General features: G+C 39.0%; 1 protein-coding gene across 1 annotated transcript in view; it reads right to left on the bottom strand.

Annotated features, from left to right (window-relative positions):
- Positions 1–5,899: 5,899 nt before the first annotated feature.
- Positions 5,900–26,336, bottom strand: part of LOC310957986 (adenylate cyclase type 1-like) — a gene marked incomplete at both ends in the record, with an annotated part of 34,747 nt that continues 14,310 nt past the window's right edge. Inside the window, 16 exons of the mRNA XM_083928757.1 lie at positions 5,900–6,319; positions 6,803–6,927; positions 7,050–7,164; positions 7,330–7,428; positions 7,522–7,668; positions 7,759–7,920; positions 8,334–8,460; positions 9,166–9,428; positions 9,689–9,778; positions 11,241–11,325; positions 11,462–11,559; positions 11,650–11,847; positions 14,860–15,015; positions 16,147–16,288; positions 16,737–16,895; positions 17,893–18,020. Coding sequence (XP_083784883.1) covers positions 5,900–6,319; positions 6,803–6,927; positions 7,050–7,164; positions 7,330–7,428; positions 7,522–7,668; positions 7,759–7,920; positions 8,334–8,460; positions 9,166–9,428; positions 9,689–9,778; positions 11,241–11,325; positions 11,462–11,559; positions 11,650–11,847; positions 14,860–15,015; positions 16,147–16,288; positions 16,737–16,895; positions 17,893–18,020 — 2,514 coding nt within the window. The remainder of the gene's footprint in view (positions 6,320–6,802; positions 6,928–7,049; positions 7,165–7,329; positions 7,429–7,521; positions 7,669–7,758; positions 7,921–8,333; positions 8,461–9,165; positions 9,429–9,688; positions 9,779–11,240; positions 11,326–11,461; positions 11,560–11,649; positions 11,848–14,859; positions 15,016–16,146; positions 16,289–16,736; positions 16,896–17,892; positions 18,021–26,336) is intronic.

Below are 26,336 nucleotides of genomic sequence, written 5' to 3'. Positions count from 1 at the left end.
CTCCAGTCTTCAGATAAATATGCTCTTCTTTTTTAGATTTGGTTCTTCAAAAAGCTCAGTAAGACTGTACTTTTCCTTCTAAACTGATTTCTCCGAACCAGCAGTATTTATATGGACATCTGGCCTCCGGAGGCTTAATGATTGACATGCTTACCACAGACATAAAATATTTTTGACAAAGCTGCTTTCAACGGCTGATGACCCTGCTTGACGTGCGTAGATCCAGGTTCACAAGGTTGTCAATATTGACTTTGGAATTGATTGTACATCAAAACAACCCTGTTTTTGGACAGCCAACTTACAGATCTTTGCCTTTACTTTGAGGTTATGAAAACAATCATATGAATACCGCTGTAACTATAAATATATAAATAGTCATGAATAATAAGAGCAGGAGATATAGGAAATGAAACAATGCCTAGTGAGTGTAAAAAAAAAAACTGTTGACAGACTCTTATTTTGTGAAGTAATGACAACAGATTGTGCTTGGACATTCCACTTTAGCATTGCATAACCCTAACATTATGGATTGCTCCGCTAGAATCACAACATGTTTGTCTGAAGAAAGATGGTAGTAACTGGTTGTTTTCGTTGGTGTAGTATTGGTCATAGCTTTGTATGGAAAATGGCATACCTCTATGTGTGATACATGACAACACCACTCACGCTGTGTAGGCTACACTATGACCCCAGGCTTTTCATCTTATCTGTTTTGTTTTTTTAAACAGAACTGATATGTACATATACCCGCTAACTCCAAAAGTGTCATGCTGAAGTACAAAAACAATCATACAGCATAGGGTATACATTCCAGAATGTCTATGAGATGCGTGACCCTTGTTGCACATGCACATGTCAGTTAGGGCTCTGGATGGTGGTGGTGGAGGTGGGGAGAAGGTGGTGTTTCAGCACAATGGAAAAACAAAATGAGCATATGGGCTCATATATGCTTATTGTGCTACTTTATACTTTTACTTTATTACATATGAATATCAAATATTGCACAGTTTTTACTGCACTTTATTTATTTGACAGTTCAAATTACATTACTTAGCAGAATAACATACTAGTACACACAATCAATAATGAGCTCATGGAAAGCCTTTTAATGAAATTAATTAATACCCAACAATATATAGGAGTTAGAATGACCTGATCAACTAATACATGAAAATACTGCTTACCACAAATGCAGTCAAAAATAATCAGGTAATATTCAGTAATATACTGTACACACACACATTTCACTTTTACAACTCTATTTTAAATAAAGTATAAGTAGGGCGTTTACTTATCATGAAGTATTATTAGAAGCATTTAGTATTAAAAAAAAAACATTTTGGTTTTCCATAGCAAAGGATCTGAATATTACACTGGAAGACAAACAAAGCAGGCTATGTCTGATGTATAGAGAGGTCACAGGAGACAAAATGTTTCTCAACGTACAGTCAACGTGTAGGCCTATGCCTTGTTTCATCTTCGTTTATTTACTGATGGCAATACAGAAACTGGCACATTGACTTCAATCTCTGGCAGCGCTGACCCTGAACATGACATTCTAGCCGTGACGAGTGCGTTCTACATTCGGTGTTCACCAACAAGGTCACTGTTGGACGTGCCCTACATGTTTCATGTTCACCTACTGAGGCCTCTGAAGAGGGTTACTCAACCACCAGTTGGTGAGTTGTTGCCTCTTCAATGTTGACCATCAGGTCCACCAACCATTCGGGAAATGACTCCTCCTGAAATGGATTGAAGACATTGGATAAAAACAAAACCACATTATAATCTTTCTATTATTTTTAAAAGTTAAAACATTTTGGCTTAAAAGCAACACTCACCTGAGGCACTTTCACATTCCTCTTTGTAGTCATCTTCTTCTGCACTGATAATTTAGGTGCGTGTTTTTGCCATATATTCTTGAAGGGCATAAAACAATAAAGCATCAGCTCTTTTCCATTTGAATTGTCAGATATTTAATTTGAGTTGGGCCAAAAATACTCACCTTTATTCTCAGCCTACCAACGCTGGACCTTTTCTCCCTTCCTAAGCTTGCCTGCTGAGGTGGAGTATCTCTATCACTTAAAACCACTGAATGTGTGTTCTGATCCGACTCAGAGAAATTCTCCATTTCCTCCTGATTATTGCCGGTAGATTGGATTTGAAGAATATTCTCTTTGCGGAGGGAATGAGACAATTGCCTAGGCCTCATAACCTTCAGCAGACCATCCTCTTCTTCATCTTCTTCGCTCTCATCTTCTGCCATTACCTCCTTTGTCTCCAAACCTACTTGAAATTGAAAATCCTCTTCTTCTCCTTTGTCCCATCCTTCAGTTTCATCTTCTTGTTCTGACTCTTCCTGTATGGGCTCCAGAAGTGACCTCTGATCACCATTTAAATACGGGGCAGAATTCACATAAAAGGGCCGTTTAACGATACAGTTATAGGTGTAAAATATATTTTTTTGAAATTATTTCATTATAAAGCTAAAACCAGTTACTTCAAACTTACATGTTGCTGCTGATTGTCCATGTTGCTGGATGGCTGAGCTTCCCTGACTATCAGGATCCTGCAGTTCATTAGTTGATTACTGAAATCAGGTGTGGAAGCTTAATTACAAACAATCACAGGTGAAGGTGGATGGCCTTTCTGACGCTCAAGTGAAAAGATAAAGCCATGTTACTAAAGCCAATGATTCTATAAAATCCAATCAGTGTGCTGTAATAAAAATCCATCTAAAAGCAGATTTTGATGGCAGTGAATGGTAACATCTTATTTTGAAGGGAGACCATTTTAGTTTATTTGTCAAAAGGAGTCGTAGGCTTACTCCCGCGAAAACAGTTATTGTGTATTGTAGCTTTGAAGGGAGATTTTCTAAAGAATAAAGATCGGAAAAGAATAATAATACTAATAATAATAATAATAATAATAATAATAATAATAATAATAATAATAATAATAATAATAATAATTGGAGCTTGACTTTGATTTGCTTCTTCATTCTATAATTTTACAATCAGTTTCCCAAAAAATAATTTAGAGATGCCTGTGTAATCTGGTCCTGATCATCAAAAATAAAAACAGTTTTCATTTGGTACACTTCCAATACTGGCTAAATAATTTCAATTAACTTTTTTAAGTCTTTAAGTCAGTGCACAGCAGATCAGCTCAAGAGGCAAAATGGCAAACATAATTCGACATGCATGAAAAATTCAAGGCATCCTGTGGAGTTTTTGAACACTAATAGTGCTAACTAGCAATGTTTTCACTTTTTGGTGATGACATACACATTCCTCCTGACACTATTCCATTGATTAACAGTTGGTGGCAGGAAAGTGCAAAGGAACGTAGGAATGTGCCATAAATACAGTGAAAAAAGCAGATTGCAAGTTCAGACATGGGTAGAAATGTAGTTGAAATATGTCAAAAATTGGCTTAGCAAATATTTTAAGAATGGATATCAATCAACATGTTTCTTAGACCTCAAGGATAAAAACACAATGGTGAGGAACGGTTTGTTTACAGTATAAAAAACACATCACAAGTGTCTGCTAATCAGAGCACGAATATTTACTTGGGTTAAATTTCAGTAGAAGTTCTTTCCATTAGATTTCCTTGGAAATTACTATAAAATTACATCATTATAAAATAAAGCTTTATCAAGTGCTCAGCTTGACCCTTTTAGCCTCAATGACATGAGGGGGAGTGTTATTTGTGAACCATCATTTACCTTGGATTCCCTTTATTGCTTAATGTCAACTTCTGCTTGGACTCTGAGAACTTGTACCATGACGGTAATTATAACAATAACATCAGCTGCACTTTATCTTTTTTTTCTGTAAAGTAAGAACTCCTTCAGGATACATCAACATTACAATTCATACATAGATTTTTACAAATCTTTTTACAAATTACAAAGCAAAAATGACTCTAATACTGTACTGTGCTGAAAATGATTGGGCAAGTTTGTGCAGGCGTTTGTTGACTTAACTGTTACACTCAGTGGACCCAAAGAAATTCTACATCAATGCTGGGAAAACAATTTTTACCCAGTCCGCTGTGTGGCGTAATAATAATAACAACGTCATAGTTGGCCACATTTTGCTGTGCCGAGTGAAGGACGTTATTTTAGGAGCCATAAACTAAGGTATGAGACATGAAACGTTATGGAGTGGAACAAATAAAGAAAAGACAAAAATCTTAAAAAATCAATTTCACATTTATAGCCATACTCATTTTATATTTTATACATCAATATTGTCTTTATTACAAAATATTCAATAACCCAACTTTACACTGTACAAGATACAACAAAGTTTACAGCTTTTGGCTATTTACAAAAAGTATGATCTGCATATCAAAGTGAATATATCTAAAAAGGCAGGTTGCAATCACTGTAAGCTTATTGAATAAGGCAAACACTTGAAACATGATGTATTTACACTTTTGCAGATCAAGTCAAAGTTCAACGCTGATAAAGATATAGGCTACAAAATATCTGAAGTGCTTCACATTTCTGAGACAGTATCTGAGAGACGTGATAAAGTTTAGGAAAACTTTAAATGTAGCTTAAATATAGCGTAAAAGCTGGAATGTGGTAATGTATGCCTGAAAGACGACACTGCAACACATTTTTTGTGTTTTGAAAATGTGTCAATGTACATGGAGCGTTTGAACGGCTAAAGGATTAGGGCTGTGCATTTGTAGACGTGTGCTTATTGTATGTGCTTAAGCGATGCATGCGCACTCTTCTCTCTGGATGAATGTCTTCCTGGATATCTACATATGTGTTTGCACCATACATATGATGTTGATTGTATGTTGTGACTGGTCCAGTTTTGGCGTTGTTTCCGTATAGGCACACATCCAACTCAGGAGAATTGGTCTTTCGTTGACACACTTTCCTCTGTTTCTTTCATTGACCTTTACTGCCTTCTCAAGTGTCCAAGCCCCCACTGTCTGTGTGTAGACACATGCCACATTACATTTAACTATGAATTAGGGCAAAGAAAACATCAGATATTCAGGAAACCTTATTTCGTCTCTCCGTGGTTCAAAGACACTTTTTAAGTCTACTGATGATGTCTGAAAGAGTCCCACATGCCAAATATGTTCAACTTACTGCAACAGGTTCTCTCCTCTCTTGTACATTATGTTGAGGCGATATAAGCAGTAAACCTAACAATCTATGGAAAACTCAAATACTTTGGTTTTCTTTCAACAGGAGTGCCGTTACTATGGCTGTCAGATCTTAAAAAGTCATGCACTATTAACTGTGAATATATCTCAAAAAAGCCTATTTCATCCAGTGAGCTCTGAGTATAAAAAGTATTTTTGTGCTGTTTCGTTACAATTCAGAATGAACCACACATGCATACGCACACTCACAAGGACGCATGCATGCTTACACACCAAAAAGAAACAACACCATTTTACAATGTGAATAATGCAATGTATCCTTGGCATAATCAGAAAGACAGTGCAAAAGCAATAGCATGATCAGTCTTTGTCGGGATATCAATGCACATATCCCTTGTACATGGAATATGTACCACATAGAAAACAAAGAAGCACATTATACCTGGATCTGAGGGAACCCAGGAACACCACAAATCTATAATCTGGTATATAGTGATGTTAAAAAGAGGATTTGAGATTCCGGGTATCTTTCTTTATAACTCCACATTTGTGGTTACAAATCCCTAAAAGCGAGTAAGATTGTCTTTATCATTACGTAATTTCTCCAGAAGTTCATATCCTGAATGAGCATATTCTGGGTTGTGCCAGTAGCTCAGGATTTATAGGAAACACCTGGACTGTCCTGTCCTGACCAGCCCTGTCTTTTCTAGGCCTCCAACCAGGGGTTTCTTTCTCTTTTTCAGTGAGCTTGTCTTTCTTACTACACGGCTACATCTGCACCAGATGCTACAACTTCAATCCCAATATCTGTCACGTCTATCTCCTCCTCATCCTCCTCCCCCACTGGGGGCACGGAAGATGATGGCAGGCATGTCGCTTGGTTGTTGCTGCTGTTGACAGTGTTCATCTGTATGTTGCTGCCCATGCTGGCATGAGCGGTCAGGCTGGCGGTGGAGGAGACACTGCCCAGATTGGTCGGGACGCTCGTCTTGCCACAGGAGTGGATCCGGCGTGCCAGGCTGACGGACCGCATCACTGAAGAAGTGGTTACGGTGCCAATGCCCTGAACCTTGCCTTCCAGGAAGTAGGTCAGCATCTCACCTTTACCCTTGACACTGACTTTGCCACGGCACACCAGGTCATAGTTGGTATTCAGCAGGCGATAAACGTCTTCAGTCACCTGTATTATCAAAACAAGGAAACATAAATGTGTATCCATGTATCATACATTTGATCTAATGTCAAAATAAAACACATGTACCATGTATTTATTATTATTATTATTATTAACATTATTATTATTATTATTATTTACTTGTGTCCTAACAAACTATGTCCAATGTCACTTTTATTATTGAATTTTTAAAATATTAACCCTGAACGTTTTTTCAGCAAAAGGGACAACATGATTTATTGCATCAAAATGCATCAAACATCAGGTCCTGATTCATATCGGTCTACTTACACATGTAACATGCACTGCTTTTCTAAATTAGTTTTGTGTTTTTGTTATGATATGTAAATTTCACCTTTATAACTGTAGTTTTTATGTTTTTTATACAGTTTTCCCTGTACGCATTGTTTGTAAATGAAACTTCTTTAAAATAAAATGACTTTTAGATAAATATTGCATTAATATTATTATCTACAGTGCGTTGGATACCTGTATCTTTCCTGGTACTCCGGTGCTGTCCATCCTGCTGGCCACATTGACTGTGTTCCCCCAGATGTCATACTGAGGCCGCCGCGCTCCGATCACCCCTGCAACCACTGGACCCACATTGATACCTGCGCAAACATAAGAACATGTTAACAACAAATACAAACCAATGTTGAACTGAGGTTTCTCAGAGTCACTTTGTGATTTACTCTGTGATTGTGTTAAAAGGTTAATACAAGAGTTGACGTACCCACTCTCAACACAAACTCATTGTATGATTGATAGTTGATTTCATCCAAAACGTCAAACATCTCAATGGCGTAGTCAGCTATTGTGCTCAGATGGTCGTACACAGATTTTTTGGCCTAAAGAGGGGAAGTGCACCAAACAGTTAGTATTTATGTATGAAACTATGCCATTGTCTTCATGGAAGGCATCAAGGGGGGTGGTTGACTCCCCCCTGAGTCCACCAGTGACTACATCCATTTAATATGGGTAACACACACAGAAAACATAAAATGACATGCTACCTTGGTGCCAATGGTGGGGACGAGGCCCACAGCTGCCATGTATGTACTACCAATGGTTTTGATTTTCTCTATGTCTTTGTAGCACTCCTTATCCATGAGCTGCAAAACATCATAAACACACAAAGCAACAGATTTCAAATCACCCAGAGGTCAGGAATGTTCAAACTCGGAAAAAAAAAGTCTGCATCCCACCTCATCAAAGTCAGCGATGATCTCGTTCAGTAGTCTCAGGCACTCCACTCCCATGTTGTTGCCATCCAGCTCGATGTAGAAATCATTGAAGTTTGGGATCGAGGCAAACAGGACACCGACTTGTGCGTAGGACTGATAGTATAGATCCTAATGTAAACAGAAATGATACAGTCTAACGGAACAAAATACCTCCTTTTGATGTCTACGGATTCATGTTTAGTCTTTATGTTTATCTACCTGTTTGTCTGTGTGTCTGTCTGCCTGTCTATTAGCGAGGCTCACCATGTTCCTGGGGTTCGATAACAGGAAGTGCTGAGCCACATGTGCGGGTAGAAGATTGAAGAGAATCCTCCTGTTGTCCAGCTTGACTTTCTCCATGCCATCTCTATCCTCTTCCGCCTGACAGCAAATGCAGCACACACAAAAATAAACACATACTGTAGAGCCATGAGGACTGTAGCTTGCCCCATGTTCTCACCACACGGGGTCAGTAAAAACCTAGACAGCCTTGCAACATGGGCGGCATTTCTCATGGTTGGATGGACTAATGCTGCTAGTTAAATGATTAGATAGCTTAAAATCCAGCTGTTGCAACCCCACAATAAAAAATAGTTGTTTTTTTACACTCCTGGTACCAAATTAAATCAAGGACGGACAGAAATACAAATCCTCTATACTGTACATACCCCAAGAGTTTACATTATATCAAAGTAAAAAATGGTCCGATTTCTACAGCACATTTCTATGAAAACATATTATGAAAATAAGATTTAAGACTCTCAGCATCCACACTGATACACACACTTCCTGACCTGCACAGCCCATAAGAAGTCCAAGCGTAGTTTGAGGTCAAGTTGCCTAGAGTGGAGGGCCAGTGCACTGACAAAAAGCAACAGCGACAGGATGGGCTCATAGCCCCGGATGTGGAAGGTCCCCCCACTGTGGAAGAGACCAACAAACATGTCAGCACTGGAACGGACCACACAGAAAACTACACATGAGCGATGAATGGACCCCCCCATAGTGCCGAGAGAAAAAATGAGAAAAAGGATATTTTTTGGTTTACATCAAAACAAAATACTAATTTAAAGAAAACATTTAAATGAATGAAATGTGCTTTGAACTACAATATTATATTGCTTACTGAAACATAACCGCAGCTTTTCAAAGGAGATCTTCATCTTAATAACCTTAACAAATAAACATAATCACTTTTCAGGGGTACATTTATATTCTGAGTTCCAATAAAATTGGCCACAACCCTCAGCACTGGGTTGAAACAGCTAACACGCTCCCATCATCCAGCCCACATTGTCCTCTCAGGCTTCTGATTTGGAACTAATGAGCACATGTGCTGGTTCAAAGGCTGGAAAATAAAAGAGTGAGTGGGCTGCGGACAAACAAAGACTCCTCCACACACATACATCTCCCCACATGTAATGCAAATGTTCTTCCAAAAACTCCTGGCTATCTGTCCCTTCTCCGGATCAAACAAAAGCAAAAAACGTTGCTTGAACTTCACAGCCAATCGTTTCCTCATGTTACTCCGGAAATGACAGAAATAAATAGTGCAAACAAACAGTGTGTGTCTGGTGTATGTGGCCATGGTGTGCCGTGAACCATGGTGTGCCGTGAACTTCTCACCCTGCAGTTTTGCGAAAGCCGCTGAGCTCCAACACAGTGACATACAGCACCCCTAGAAGGAGCATTAGCACCATCTTTGGCAGCCAGGAGACACGCAGAAAAAGTGCCAGGGTGAGTGTGCCCACCACACAGGACAGAAAGGCGTAGCGGGCACCGTCACAAGGCAGCTCCGCCATGGTGTGGTTGGCGCCGCTGTCCAAATCAATGATGACGATGGAGCTGTTGGTGTTGGCACTACCAAACAACCAGGGCATACAACCCACCTGACAGAGGCAAATAGGAAGATGATTGAAGAGATATTGAAGTAGAGAGTAATTTATGGTTACCCACTATACAACAGCATTACACAAAGCACAACTGATTATATTATAACGTAATTATAAAATATCTCACTGGTACAGTCTATTATCCGAGCATACTTTTAAAACCAAAAGGTAGCTACAATTACTACCCAAAATATGCTGACATCTTTTTTTCCAAATGGTCATACTTGGTGGATTTCATTGTAGTCTTTCCCACTTACCACACAGGCCTGGGCCACAGCGTAGATTAAGAGCACTATGAGAATACAGAGAGCAGTGCGAATCTGAATGGTCAGGCACCCTGGAAAACACTGAGACAAAATCAAAAATTAGATGGAGCCCGACAGCATGAGGAACATATTTAAATTGTATAATACTACAAATATATGTTAATATGCAGCCCGTTCTCATCCAAACTCATCACATACAGATGCTTTCCCAGGGCCCCCTGGTGTCATTTGCCAAGACACTGGGTAGCCCTGCAACACTGTGGTCCACGGTCCACAGTCGCTCCTACGGTCGCTGTTTTCAAAACAGGGAACATGTGGTTGATTTTGTGGACTCAAGCTAAACTATTTGGTTAGGTTTCAGCAATATCCTACATGGTTAGGATTAGGGAAATATTATGGGTGGTGTTAAAATAAATATGTTTGTAATGTAATTAAAGTGACACATGGGACAAACAGGACACAAATGGGGCATGAACTGTGGTCTCCTGGGCGAAAGTTTGTTTGACACACAGGGTACAAACTAAAGGGGAGTCAGGGGCTCCTCTCAAGAAGACATGAGCTCCACTGAAATCAAGGTTTGTAATATTTTGGTCGGTCTCTAAAATATTGACAGTGTAATGTTTTGCCATGCATCTTCATCATCATTGATCATATGTAAAATTAGGTGATTAATGATCAATGACCATGCATCAAACTTCATTCAATTGGCTCTGTTGTGCCATACTGTAATGTATGTACTGTAACTGTATTGAGGTTTGATGTGGTCCTTAACTGATTATTATAGATCAAACGTGCAGACATACAGCAAGTAGGCCTACATGCTTGCAGCAATGTTTCTTTGCTGCAAGAGTCCCAGTCAGTCAGTCAGTCACTCTACCCCCTCCCTACACAGAATTTTTCGCTTTCCCTTCTTTCCCTTCTATTGCGGTGCATCACATACAGACACTCGAGGCTGTCTTGTGCGTCTGTATCAAATGGCGAGGGCTGTGACAAAACGGCGTCATTTGACGCCCTGGGAATGAGAACGGGCTGCAATATATGGCAAGACTACAATGGAACAAAGTGTGTTAGCAGATACTATACAGAAAAGTCTTGAGATCAAATGGATAAATATTGATAGGGACAGCATGAGGTAAGTAAGGTGGAAAAGAATAGCAAGGGAAAGAGAGGGAGAACGTCAGTGAGTATTGTTAAAGCCACAAAGTCTTTTAAAAAAAAAACTTTCAAACTGATGTGGTTATAAGCTTTGAGGACGACCATCAACCTCAACAAAGGCTGAAATTATCCGACTAGCTATCTGGGTTTAGGTACAACATAGGGGCTTAGAAAGTAATTTTGAAACCAATGAATACTGAATCGTTATTACAAGGCTGTAAAAATACATTTACATATTTTTCTTTAGTCAGCAAAAAAAAAAAAAGTCAAAGCAGAGCAGAGCAAATTAAAATGAAGAAACCTGCCAGCTCTGTTAGGCATTAGATCAGACAGTAAAAAATGAATGAGGAAATCAAGTAAAGAAGGTCAAGAGAGCAGCTGTATTTACCTGTACTCTAGTGATATGCAGGTACATGATACAAGCTACTAGGAAACAGATGCAGAAGACGAGAAGGACAAGTACCACTGTGCCCCTGAGAGAGAAAAAAGGGAGGACAAGAAGAAAGCGGGGTTAGTTAAAAAGAGAAAGACTTGAGTAACTATGAGATAAATGGAGAGAGAAAGAAATAGAGAGAAGAACAGGACAGTGACAGAATCTGATGTACATACTGTGGTATGATAAGAAGATAGACAAGGCCAAACAAGGCAGCTAGGATCAGAGAGAGGACCACTGCACTGGTGAAGTACTCATCAGGAACCTGGTGGTACTTTGCAATGCCAGAGACAAGATAAGAGTGAGTAACGAAATGTTGCATGCCATCTCACTGTACAGGTGCAGTATGTGTCTGTCCCCTCACCCTCTGCTCGCGCTCAGAGCACTTATACATGAGCGTGAGGAAGTTGAGCTCCGCCGTGTCTGACTCGGTCTGGCGGGCCTCGATCAGCCGACCGATGTAGCGGTTGACCCGGGTCCTGGGACTGCTCTGGATCACGGTAGCCTGGTTTGTGTTGGAACGATTTCTCAGCTTCTGCGGAGCCGTCCGCATGGCCCTCCGCTGGTGGAGATAAAAAAAGAAATCTTCACTGAAAATGTAAAAAACTTAAAACGCCAAAAGTGTGATGAATAGAATGCAATGCAGCGCCCTGTATTCTCTGAACTACCAAAGTATTATAATATCAGGAACAAGAGTGATTAAGAGTCAACAATAAACACGGGCAGCAGATTATACTTTCAAATTAGGACATTGCCTTCACACTTAACTTCATTACTGAATGCACCACGCTGTGTCTAAGTGTGTCTTCAGCAGCCAAAGTGAGCAGCTTTGCAAAACATTGGGTATTGGAGCAAAGCCAGAGAATTAACATGGCAGATATGATGTTTGTGTGTGTGTGTGTGTGTGTGTGTGTGTGTGTGTGTGTGTGTGTGTGTGTGTGTGCGTGTGTATGTGCTTATGTGCTTATGTGCGTGTGCTTATGTGCGTGTGTGTGCGTGTGTGTGCGTGTGTGTGTTTGTGTGTGTGTGTACATAAGTTAGTACGCTGGATGAACTGTGTAACTCAGTGGCACAGTAGGGGAGCAAAGAGTGAGCAATGATCACCACAATCTGTGTTCATGAGTTCATGACATGACATGAATTTGTAGAGTTCACTGACAGTTTCTATCTATTCTGCCTTCCTTTCCTGCTTCCACATATTATTGCTTACTTCATTCTTTCCTTCCATGCTCCATATATTCTTCTTTCCTTTCTTTCAACTTTAATTACTTCCATAGATTCTTCCTTCTTTCCTTCCTTCTTTCCTTCCCTGATTCCATTGATTCTTACTTCCCTCCTTCCCTGCTACCGTATATTCGCTCTTACTTCTGTTTTTCCTTCCCAATTTCCATATATTCAACCTTACAACCTCCCCTGCTTCTGTATTTTATTCCTTATTTCATTATTTTCTTTTTTCCATCTGTTCTTCCTCAGTTCTCTCCTTTCTCCCATGTTTCTGTATATTCTTCCTTACTCCCTCTTTGCTTCATTGCTTCTGTCTATATTTCCTTTATCCCTCCCTTCCTTCCTTCCTTCCTTTCCTGTTTCTGTTTATTCTTCCCATTTCCATTCCTTATTGCTCTGCGCCTCTCATGTTTTGTTCATGAGGCAGCAGCACGGTGACCATGCCATGCAGATGCCGACTTCTCATGTTCCGTGTTGTGCTCAACGTAGCGCAGGACACATCATGCAGCCAAGTCTGCTGCACCAAAAATCCTATTCATTCATCCCTTGTCCCTCATATTGCTCTCCTCCGTGCCATGAATGCATATCTCATTTCACACAATTCAAGTGTGTGTGGTCTGAATGCAAAATTACCATTCAGTAGAAGGTGAGTGTAAGACTAAACCTGTCGCCACTTTTCTGTTCGTCTTTCATTTTATACTAATCTGCCTTCTGTCTACGGTGTGAGGATGTTGTCATTACTCGTAATGTAGAGAAGAGAGGACATTATGATGTAGTGTGTGAAGTGAAGATCTACTGGATAAAGCCACTGAGGGCAACATTATAAAAGCGGATATGCCTAGTTAGAACTTTCATAGTAAATATTTAAAACACAGACCTGCACTACTATACTTGCAGGTCTACTCTCCACCTGAGAATCTGGATTTGAACAGCTGGTGCAAAAATTGTACTGGATTTCTTTTCAGGCACATAAGGTCAAGTAAGTTAAGTAAGCCCCTTGACATTTGACCAGATTGCCAGTGTCACTGACAGTCTATGCAGGGCTACATGGTATATGTTCATCTTTGGCAAGAGCAACATGCTTAGGTCATTACAGCAGATAGGATCTCTTACCATTACTCCCTTTCTTGTAATAAAGTATACCTCTTCTGAAGGCCATATACCTATTTACTGACAGTTGCAAAGGCAAATTTGTGAAGCCTTTAGAATTGACTGGAATTACTTTTTCCTAAAGCAAATGTAAGCATGGGATAATGTGTGAATTTCTAGGACTTATATAAAGTGGAATATTGGCTGTCGTGACAACAGAGTTGATTCAGAGAAGGTTTGTAACTTACAATTTTTTTCATCATTGATTATTCTCATTTGATCATTTAATTAGGCTATAGCCCAAGATGACATCTACCAACAGCTCATTTTGTCAAAGTGACGGTCCAAAACCCCAAAACTGCCATTAACTATAAATTAAGACAAAGAAAATTGATTGATGGATTTACAAAATAGTTACTGATTGCTTACTGTTACTAGACTAATTGAATAATTATTTCACCTCTAATTCAGAGTCTACATTAGAGATCTGTGGGAGACAGACTTTAAGAACTGGCTGTGGGGCAAATATCCCTACAAGAGTGTAATGTGGAATGTTCAGTGAGGTGACAAAGAACATTTGTGTCATAGCATTGGATACTGGAGCATCTCTTGCACATGCTAATTGATGATATGTCCGAGAGATCACACTTTAAGAGAGCGACAAAGTCAAGAAGGAATTCACGAACGTACATTCTTGTCTTACTAATGTTTAGCCCTTCAAATCAAATCAAATCAAACTTTATTTATATGGCGCTTTTCATACAGGAAAGTATCGCAAAGTGCCTCACAGGGATGTACAGAAAAAGAGAAACATCAAATAAAATGATCCACAACTGTGGAGCTTTAGCTAATGTCTTAAGCGCATACAAATTTGTAGCAAGTCCCTGGTGATAAGCGCAGCTGAAATGTTGTGGCATGACCTGAAGTGAGTTTTTTTTACAGGACACCTGGGAGTATAAATTAAATAAAAAAATGTTGGATACAAAGAAGAATAGTCGAAATGCCTCTTAATAGCAGTTCAGTGCAGTTCACTACTAATGTTCTTATAACTTATATTGTAATGCTTAAACAATACCATGTGATCAGGTTGTGGTTTGAATAAAGAGATCAGGTCACATTAAGGGGCATATAGAATTCTAGGTATGTCAAACAATATTTTTAAACTCTAGACATTCAGACTCTATATCTTTCTGTCTCAATTTACGTAAATCACAGCACGAACAAACACAGAAACGTCAATACAGACACTTAGAGTTTATACCTTATCACCGTCCTCGCAGTTCATGACATTGGAGAAGGGAATCTCAGCCTTGAACATCTTCCTGCAGTGCATAAGCTGCACTAGTAAGTAGCACACAGTTTTGAACTTCATCTTTTTGGCGGGCTTTATATCCGAAAGAATCAATCCTGGGAATATCTGTCACCAGATAAGAAACGGGAACAAGGATTTAGTCATGATACCCCAACACATATAATATTTATTATGGAAGGGTCCATAAATCATGCACAGGTATTGAACAGTATGCACGTGCACATATGCTCATGCACACACACGCATGCTGCAATAGAAAGTGGTTAAACTAAGGTCAGTCAATCCCTTTGGTGATTTCAATAGTTTTAGGACTTTGCTGCCCTCATTTATCTTTTATAAAGCTATTTTAGAAAGAGTGATAAAGATTTACAATATGTTAAATAGTTTGAGGAAATGTCACTAGAAATATATGTTTTGTTCGATACACAAGGTTGGAAGTGTGTCCTTAGAAGCAGGAGTAAGTAAAGACACAATAGCAGAGTGAGTAGTAACACAGCTTAGTCAGGGAACATCTTTCCCTGAGCCATGTCTTTGATGAAGTCTAACCATCAGCACTATTAAGAGGATTAGCAAAGTCTACCGCATATCTAAGAAAAACACACACTACTGGGATGTTACAGGTTCATATAAGCACCTATGTAACCTCTTTGCAAGCCTTATATTGCATGACATACAAACCTGCTGCAAGAAATAATGAAGAGAGTAGAGTAGAGCAGAGTATAGTAGACTAGAGAAGGAGGAGGAGGAGGAGAGAGGAGGAGAGAGCTACAGAACCAAGACTGAAATTCCCTCTCCGGCTGCTTGTGGCACATCTGTTGGAGATGTGCAGGTTTGTGTGTATGCTCTGACACACACATAGTATGTCTCTGTAAGTTTGTGGGACTATGCAGATGAGATGATAGATGCCACAGGCTTTAAGGCCCAAGTCCAATCCATTACAGGCTGAAAGTGAGGTCAGCTCAACAACAAATGTGTGAGAGCTCAATCATATGATGCTGGATGCTTAAGATAACGATATATTTCTATTTGAAGGGTTTTATTGCATATATATGGCTTAGAGGGAAAAGACAGGTCAAGATAGGTCTGCTTCTTTAACCTAGCCTACTCTGACTTAACACATAAGTCCATTAATAGTGATTACCATACGTCCTACAGAAGCTTTACGTCTAGGTAGGTTATGCTAAAAGCTACATATACAGTATATACATTCCCCAGAACAGATTTACAATACCATACCTTCCGTCGGTGAGATGGCACAATAAAGAAGGTTTCAATTTCATGTTTTTGGAGGAAGGCGTTCCTTTCGTGACCGTTTCCGGGCTCCACCTCATAATCTCCATTTAGGCACTCCAGCGTACATCGGGTGATGTGGACTTTCCTGTGGAACACAGGCAGAGATGGGACAGCATAATATACAACACAGTTAGTTTCATAGCCATTACAGAAGAGTGTTACAGGAGACTGTAATTCTGCTCCTATGTCTATTTAAAATGCAAAAAGGTAATTTTTCAATATATTAGTTTACTCTGCAGTTTGCCTTAAAACAACCAGTATTTTAAAAGCACTAGCATTGTTCAATTCAATTCAATTCATTTCAATTTTATTTGCAGTGCCAATTCATAACAAAAGTTATCTCAGGACACTTTACATATAGAGTAGGTAAAGACCACGATCTATGACTTATTTATTGTTTACATAGACCCAACAATTCCCCCATGAGTACACATGAATGATGATTATGATGGACTCTATTCACATAATTTGTGTGCATGTGCAGTGTCCATGGCTGTTGTGGCTGGCATTCATTCAAAATGTTCAGTACTGACCCAGGAAGTCCTCCAGCCTCCATCACATTGGCTAGTGTCACGTCATTGGACCACACATCATATTGCCATTTCCTGAGGCCCAGCACTCCGCAGAGCACCCGACCTGTATGCAAGCCCACGCGCATATTTAGGTTGACTTCTGTGGCCTCCGCTACTGACCTGTAGAGACAACATTAAGGCCGTAAGGTCTTATCTATATCTATATCTATATCTATACTTAGGAAGAACATAAAAACGCAATGAAGAAAATGTACAAAAATAAAACAATGTGATATTAGAGATGCATTACTGTACACAAGCACTGTACAGTAACCGAATAAGACTTGAGCCTACTTATACTATACCAATAATACATATGTCTGTCAAACTAGCCTCTATAGACATAATAATGAGAAAACGGTGTAAGAGGATGTTATCTTTCATAAGCTGAAACATTTATACGCAATACTTTTAAAATACATCAGAATATTTACAATTAAAGGCTGTTTGATTGGGGTCATAAAATAAAATCTGTAACTACAAGCATTCTTTGTAAATAAATGTGACTGTAACTGGACAGGGAACAAACACTGTTCAAAAATGCTCTGTAACATATCAAAATTGACCAAGGAACAAACAAAACTGCTAAGTTGAGCACTTGTATTTAATCAGTGTTGAGGAAAAAGTCTAATCTTAATTAACAGGCTTACAGTCAAGTCATGAAAGTATCTGATTTAATCTTCTGCTGCATCTCAAACTCTCACTTTTTTGGTCCTTTCTTCCCCACTTCCAATATTCTTCCAAGCTCAATAAAATAGCTTTTTCTTTTTCTTTCTCCATTCAAGCCTTTTTCCCTCTCCGCCAACTGTAGTTCTGCTCACTCAGATGCTCAGTGTTAGATTTCACTCACAGCACACATGGTTAATCAGGCTGCAGTTTGCTCTACTTGAAGGAAATCTCTCAACATGTACTCAGTTAAACAGTATTATTAGAATAGAATAAAGGTCAACATGGAGATTTCTTTTGCTTCTTCCCCACCTATTAAGAAAGGTAACGGATAGGCAGCTAACGTTGATTTTTATTCCTTTACACTAATAGAACAATACGTCATAATTTCATCATTACAAATACATTTAATACTGCTAAATAAAAGATTCAAATTAATATGAACACTCACGTTATGGTGTCAATCATGTCCAGACCCATCTCTACACAGCAGTGGGCATGGTCAGTCTTGGGTTGGGTCAGTCCAGACACACAGTAGTAACAATCCCCAAGGATCTTAATTCTGCGACAGTGGTTCTCCTGCCGATCAAAATGAGAGATTGTGATGCCATGTCTTCATTCAAGAACTATGAGTTAATCAGGGGCAGAATCATCTGTCTCATCATTGTCATTGTCATCAACATTACAACAAGCGCACCAAGAAGCATCATTCTTTCAGTTTGATCAAAGTTGCACAAGCCGTGTCTGAAAGCAGTCGTGTTTGAGTTAAAAGTTCTGACATTTAATTATAGTTTATCCATTACACTGATCCATATCCATCAGGGTCATTTGTAAGCATAGCTTCAAGCTATCCATTACCACAAGCTCTAGGTTGTGTTTATGGGGCAGGAGTTATGGCCTTTCAAAATAACCTAATATATATATATATTTTTTCTTTTAAAGATTATTTTTTGGCAGTTTTCAAGCCATGTATTAGATAGGAGAGAGAGGAAATGGGGTGAGAGAGGGGGAGACATACAGCCAAGTGCTGCAGGTCGGAGTCGAACCCGCGGTTGCTTCCTCGAGGACTTTCAGCCTTTTTTTACATGGGGCGACTGCTCTAACCGGCCACCCCCTATTATATTATTTTACTGTAAATTTATAAGATCCTCATCATAACACTGTTAGGTTTATAATATGTCACTCAACATCTAAAGCGCTTAAGGAGAATGCTTTCTTCAGCATTTGGTTAGCTTAGCTACAGTAAAGCTAACTAAACTCATTAACGTAAACATAGTTTAATTCGATAATATGTGTCAAAAGTGTAAAAATGTGTTACTTCACAGTAGGTAATGTGCTGGACTATATCGTGGCTGGGAGCAGCAACTTTAACTTGTCACAGGTTGCCTGGCAACGTCAAACTGATGACCAGACTCAAGGAAGTCACTGCTCCTTGCTAATAAATAATCCTGAACGTAATCATTTGTAAAACCCCAACTTGTCGTTTCTCTGGTTTCTAGTCTTTATGGTAACTAAACTGCAGCTTCATATTTAGCATATAGACATGTCAGTGGTATAGATCTTCTCAACTAAGTCAAAAAAGCACAAAGGCTACAAAAAAAATTTGTTTCCCTAAAATGTTGAACTATTGTTTTAAGTCCCTCTTTCTTCTTCTTAAATTCAGCAAATTAGTCTGGCTAGAAAGCATGGTTGAATGGATAAACAGTTGATAGAAATAGCCTGATACACTTGGACTAAATTAGTGTTATATGCCAGCATGGTTGTTTGACCCATAAACTCATGCTACTGACACTACTACCTGCAACTATCACAGAGACAGTTGAAGGCAACAGAGTTACAGTTCCCAACCAAAAGACTCGATAAATAAATACATAAATAAATGAATAAATATAGGCATAGGCTACAGTCTGAGGGACAGAGACAGTTAATCTCATTTCAGTCACTTTATTGTCCCAACTGGGAATCTCACTTTGCAGCTAGGCGTACAAGACTAAAAAAAAATCCACAACCAACGGAAACAAGACACACGAAAAGTTTCAAAACGAAACAATACACAACACTACACAAAGCAATCTCTAAAATTCTAAATTTACACATGTAAATTAAGCTGAGTTATCTCACAGGGAATAAAAGAGTTTTTACTCATATTGCTCTGTACTCTGAATCTACGGTCTGAAGGAAGAGTCTGAAACTCAAAAGTTCACAATAAAAAAGAATAATAGAAAGTCAGCTACCAGGAACAGTTAGACAGTACATACAGTATTTGACGATGAAGTGGATCTCCTCACGGATTGATATTTGGACAGTATGTTCGTCATTCCATGCAAACCCTCGAGACTTCTCACAACAATACTGAAATGGTTCTCGTAAAAGCAGCGCTAAATCAACGGATCAGTCGCACTTTAAGGAATCAGGTGAGTCACTCTCTCACTCTTAAGGGACAATAAGCAGTGGCATGAAAAGGCGGCTTACAATCATGACCCATTATTAAAGGGATATGAGCAACAGGCAGAGATTTTACCAGGGAGATCAGGTTACCGCGGACGCCTTCTCATAACCCTTTATTGTTTCCATGGAAGGTAATGGGATCACTGGCCAAGCATGTGAAGAGCACAAAGACTCATAATTATGCACATCAGAGGGCACAAGACAAGACGGTTGCTCTATTTTTAACATGTAAGCCCCAGCATCAGTTTCAGAAAAGAGAGATGGCTGGGGCTTGTCTGCTGCAACTACTTGCCTTGTGCAGTGTTACATGCTGTGGTCACGCTTTCTGAATGATCAGTGGCATCACGACACATGTGCTGTTGATGTAGAATAGAGTCTTAGACACAAATGCACAAAGAAAAACGCACTCAGCGGCAGTGAAATCAGGGCAATACAGAGATAATTAAGTTGTAGACTGTTAAGCAACTGTTGATCTAAAATGAGGATTGAAAATGATCAGAGAAACAATAATTAGGTACTAGAAAGACATCAGGTCATTATATATGCTATATAACATGTACATTTACTATATTTATTATGAACACTGGTCTTGTGTATCTTACTGTATAGTGTGTACCTTTCTAGATATCCTGTTCTGCATGTAGTATATTTTTCTGTATCATGTTCTTGTTCCTTGAGCTGCTGTATAAATGCATTCATTTCCTTCCTGGGGGTCAACAAAGTGTTACCTCATTTTATCTTTTCCTATAATACAAAATTTCAAATCTATTGTCAGTGGCATGAGCTCAGTGCTAAAATGAACAACAAAATAGCTTCAAAGTTGTTTGCTACTTCACTCCGTTATACTTAAGATGAGGCTTGTTTACTCCGCATGCTCCATTTCAAATTGACACCTCAGGATGGATGTCAAAACCAAGCTATGAGTACTTGATGATGCTATGTAAATGCTATCCCTGCCTGCCTCTCTATCTTCCTCATTAGCATATAACATTAAAAATGTTTTTTGTTTTACTGTAGCACAGCCAGTGAAGTCTCTTCTGGGTTACTGAGGTCATGGTGGAGCAGTAACAGATGGTGCTAGAGTGAGGCATAGTTGAAGCTACAGGAAGCAGGGGAAAGCCCTGGTACTTACAGAGTCTCCTCTGTCTACTCTGTACTTTTCCTGTGCTAATCTGCACTGTGAGGGCTTAGGGGCTGATTCAGTCTCAAGCAGGATTACCATCGGCATGTGACTGAAGCATTGTGGGCAATCTGGGTGGTCAAGATGGGTAAAGAGTATTAAGGACGGACAGGTAGAGTTTGACACCTAATCACAATTTTCATTAGAAAAGAAAAGCAAGATATTTTAATTTTGATGATTGAAGATGATTGTTTTAGAAAAAGTATGTTTTCAGTGAGGTCAGAATATGTTACTAGCAGCACCATCAATAGTGTGGTGTAGTTGTATTACCGAGCACCTGGCATTCGGTATACCCATATGCTTTCAGAGATGCAAATTAGTAAACACTTCAGTGCGCACAGACAAAGAGAGGGATACAAAAAGGGACAGGGGGACAGGGAAGAGGAACATTTAGTAAATTATTGTTAAGGAAAAGATGAGCCAGCTGAGAGTCTGCAGTGAATTCCTACAAGTCACCAAAGGAGAGACACACCGTGCTTTGTCTCGCACACAAAGACAACGATCAGTGCTGTGTACGCATTAATGATAGGACTAAAGATTAGGGTTTCTATCCGTCAATCTGCCCTTCTCCAATTTTTGTTAGATGTAGATTCATAGCACAGAGTTTAAACTGTTCTTATTACAGGCAATCCCACTATTTTATGCATTATATATGAGGCAGTTACACATAATTAACAATAACATTTCATCAATATAGGCAGACAATGATTCATTGCAAGTGCTTTCTGTTTGGCAGATACTTTAGATACAGACGTTTCCCCTGCTCTACTGACTTCTCTCCATCTCTACCTGCACACAAGCAGTGACTGGATATTTTCACAACACAGCTCCCTTATTGATTACAATGAATAGGCAATAATTTATGTGCAACAACAAATGAATAATATATCAACGCTTCTTCCACCCACCGCAAACTGGTGGGTGGGAGCGAGCGGGTGTTGGAGATCTGTTAAGTAAACACATTAATGTAGATATATATAACAGATATAACGGACACAACAAAAAACAAATGTTCAGCGATCAAAGAGTGTTTGATTTATGAAGATGGCACTGCTTTTCTGAACATTTGTTTAGAACTGGTCACAAGGAGCACAGTTTTTCTGGAATGATTAGAAGGTTAAAGATTTTAAGAACTGGTTGCATATTTGGACTGCTGTTAACATATAGGAAAGCCAAGTAACCTACAGTATACAGTATGTGTATGTGTGTAATGCAGCAGATATGGAAATCTGACATTAAAGATGATGTAGTAAAATAATCTACCAAAGTAAAAGGTAAACCGAATTTGTGACGCTTAATCTAATTATACGAGCGAGAGATGAGATAAGAGATGAGTTTCTCTTTACAATGTAGAAACTTACTGTGAGTACTGCAATTGGAGAGCCTTTCCTTTTCCATCAGCATTTTGCTGAGCAATGCTTATGTCATAAATAAAACTAACAAGCTATTGATAATTGAACGATTCAGTAACATTTACCCTAATATGACAAATGAAAAATTTGCTGCTTTTTAATTCCAAATAAAAATTCAAATAAGCACTCGACTGATTTTAGGCTAAATATATATTAGTTGTACAAAAGCTATTGTGGCTCTGGAGGGGGCTGTCAAGTCTTAAAAATAACCCTGGTGATGTCATAATGATGACTTTATGGTTAGCTCTGTGTGGGTTTAGGGAAAACACATCAGTCAGTGTTATAAACTGGGGTTATGTCATTTAAAAGACATGGGGACGGTACTAGAGGGTTTAAAAAATGCTAGAGGTGCACTGTGGGAAGAGTAGGATCCAAAGCTTTTTGTGATTGACCCATACTAGTGACTAAAAGTCAGGAAATATTGGTCACTGCTGCTTCACTTTTGACCGTCCTTTTTTTGACCGTGTGAGTAGGCAACCATCATTGGGATTTTTATTCTTGAAACACATTTTTTTTTCTCGCATACTGCTCCATCAAGATCTCAGACTGGCTTGTTTGGCTTGGGTTTTGCTTTATGCACAGTTTCAAGCACACAGGCGTCTGAGGGAAACTGCAGGACTTGACAGTGATCCTTGCACCTGCTCATGAGACAAACCCAAACAAGGGTTGTTTGAGCTGCGTTTACATCCAGACTTCAGTTTCTGGCAGGCAGATGTCCCAGTCGGGCAATGAACAGTCCTTGTGCCTAATTTAAAAAATAAGATTTTATTATTAGCATCCTAAGCAGTTGTATTTGTTATTTATTTATTCACATAGGATTCTTTATTAAATAAACCTGCAGATGTAAAAATAATCACATCTACAAAGAAGGTGGAACAGTTTTTAAAGTTAACTTTTTGCGGAATCTAATTATTTGTAGTTCAGTTGCTTTCGCTATTGGCTTGGCTCAATTGGAATCTTTACAAAAACTAGCACCTCACAAAAAATTGCAGTGGACATTTTTACTGCCTCAGGTTACTCAAGACTAGACGAGTCTCTGCTTTGCCTGTTTTGTTATATAGAAAAGACAAGAAGTAACTCTTTAACTGTTACCTCGCAATGTCGTACGTGTGAAGCTATTTTAATTCAACAATGCAATAATATCATGTGACCCCCAATCCATGGACATATCAAGTTATTCTACTTAAGTAAGTATGCACAGTATAAACAGATCTGATAAATATTGTAAAATATGCGTAGGTGAATTTTTATTTTCTTCAAAATAGGGGTAAAAATAGTAAAAAGACTCGGGATGAAAATATGGCAATGAATTATGTCAACTCCAGCAGGCATTAATGCACTGCACATGTTATGCAGGCTATTCTATAAGCCTTTGCAGCCATATATGTGCGTATGAAAAGGCAACTCTGACTTGTCGAGGAAGGAAGAGGTAGTAGATAGATACATCATTGAGTCATCCTAAAATTGGAAACACGAGAGAGGAAGAGAGTGCAGAGAACCACGGGGCGTAAAAGACACAGTTGAGGGAAGTAGGCTTCTGCATGTCAATCAAAAAGCTGAGAAACAAGGAGCGGAGGAGTCTTAGAGCTGTGATGCAGGGAGGTGTTGCGAAAGGAGAGAAAAGAGAGACAAGAATGAAAAGCTTTGTGAAACTCTGCCATGGAAACAGCAACGACACGCGCATACATACACACATGCAAACAGACACAAAAGCACATCCAGTCCAGAGCTATTAATGTTATATAGCATCACAACAATCATAAATTAATCACAGAGTCCTTCTCACAACAAAAGCTGTTGTTTCAGGTGTAGGACAGACTGTTGGAAACTCAGCCAGGGAGAGGAAGTGTTTATAGAGTGACCAGTTGGCGTATTCATTTATATTCTTGTTATCTCTTCAAAATAAATCTCCTTTTTTTATTACTTTCCTTAAAGCCGTTCCCACACTCACAATGGGAATACTCTGTAATTGGTTAATGTTACCTGTATTTGAGCTACCGCAAAAACAACAACAACAAAAAAAAACAACAGACAGATAGGATGTCATGTTTCTGCTCACAGTCAAGTTTGAAGCACTAAACTGTCACTTCAACTATGTATAGAATAATTGATGTGTCTGCTGTGTGTCAGTCTGATGTTATATTTTTACTATTTTACCATTACACCAAATTTGGGTAGTTATGAGGTTTCATAGCTTTCCTGAGATGTCTGCGCCCTTTGTCTCCAGTCTCAGTGATGTAGTCAGCAGATTCTCAGCCTGGTGGTGAAGAGTTATAATTTCATCCCAGCTTGTGTTCTTGTGGGTGGCAGGAATCAAAGAGCAAATACTGATCCGCGTGAGTGGGTTCCTGTAAATTTCGATTTTCAAGCTACTCTACTAGGAAAGACTTTTGTTTTTCATGCCTCCTAAAGTAAATTATAAACATTTATATTGAAACCAAATGCTTCAATCCAGTGAAACAATTCAAAGCTCTCTTTTCCACTCCCTCCATATCTGGATTTAGGAGCCAGTTGTTCATTTGTATATAATACAATACTTTTGTATTGTGGTAGGTGGAGGCAAAAGCTGATAATGGCACACATTTGATTAATACTGGTGCAAACACATTTTAAAGCCAAACTTCAATTATTAACTATTAGCTTGTAGGCTAATGCAACACACTGGTGGGTACACTGTCTTACTCTCAGCCTTTTGTCTTGACTATACAGCCTGCAGCCATACTGTTTTGTTTCACTCTCATCATTCCTATCAACCCCATTTCCAGCAGCAGGTCGATGTTTTCAGAAAAAAAAAGATCTGATAAACCCACTGTACGCTATCTAACCAGCACCAATCTGTAACCAGGCAAAGTTTCCAACTAGCTGGTGAACATTGTTCTTTTCCACATTAACTACGGTCTGCTACAACAGTGTCTTCTTTTAAAAGTAAACTAAAAACTTAGCTTTTTTCGCAAGCTTTTAATTATGTTTAAAGAATGTGTTTTATTTCTGTCCTGTTTGTTTGCCTTAAGAATTTTTATTATCATTATTATTACTATCTCCTTTTGAAATGATGATAATAATACATTCATTCAATATACAAACATTCAATAATACATTTGATTGTATAATGTCCTAAATGTTTTGCTTTAATATTTAATGTTTATGTTTAATTATTTTTATCCTATATGCTATTTTATGTTATACAATGTATCTTTGTTTTAATTTCTTGAAGCACATTGAGTTCACGCTTGTCGTATGAAATGTGCTATATAAATAAATTTGACTTGACTTGACTTGACATTGTGAAACACTTAGCAACTAAAGAGCCAGATGCTTCCCACAAGAGTTAATGGAGACCAAACCAGGGGGGCAAAAAAACAACTCTGAATAAATGCTACAGTTGCTACAGTACATGTCTGTAAATAGGAAACTGTTTGTTAACACTCTAGGATGGGTAAACAGAAATAGTAAATCCCTTCTGTGAGCATTGCGGTAGTGATGATTGATATGCAGAAAAAGGTTGAAAAGTGGCAAACTGTTCCTAAATGCTCAACGCAAAAATGTCTATCGTTACCTAATGTCTAAGATTAAGGGTGAGAGAAATAATGAGAGAGAGAGCGGAGGAGAGGAGAGGAGACTTGGACTACTACAACAGCATTTCAGGAGTACACTGTGTTCCTGGCCCACTTCCCATGCTTGACAAGTCCAAAGAGTGGACAGGTGGTGTGGGGATGGTGCTGGAACGAAATCATGAGACGATGCCCAGTGGCCATGTGGCATCGCCCGCTCTTCGTATGGAACGAGAAGAGTCTGCGTGCCCACAGTGACCACGGCTATGAGTCACTGCCACTGCCACTTCCTGACAAAGTGGAT

The sequence above is a fragment of the Echiichthys vipera genome (genome assembly GCF_963691815.1).
Source record: "Echiichthys vipera genome assembly, chromosome: 15".
Lineage (NCBI taxonomy): Eukaryota > Metazoa > Chordata > Actinopteri > Perciformes > Trachinidae > Echiichthys > Echiichthys vipera.
Note: the sequence above shows the minus strand (reverse complement) of the source record. Positions and strands in the feature narration are given on the sequence as shown.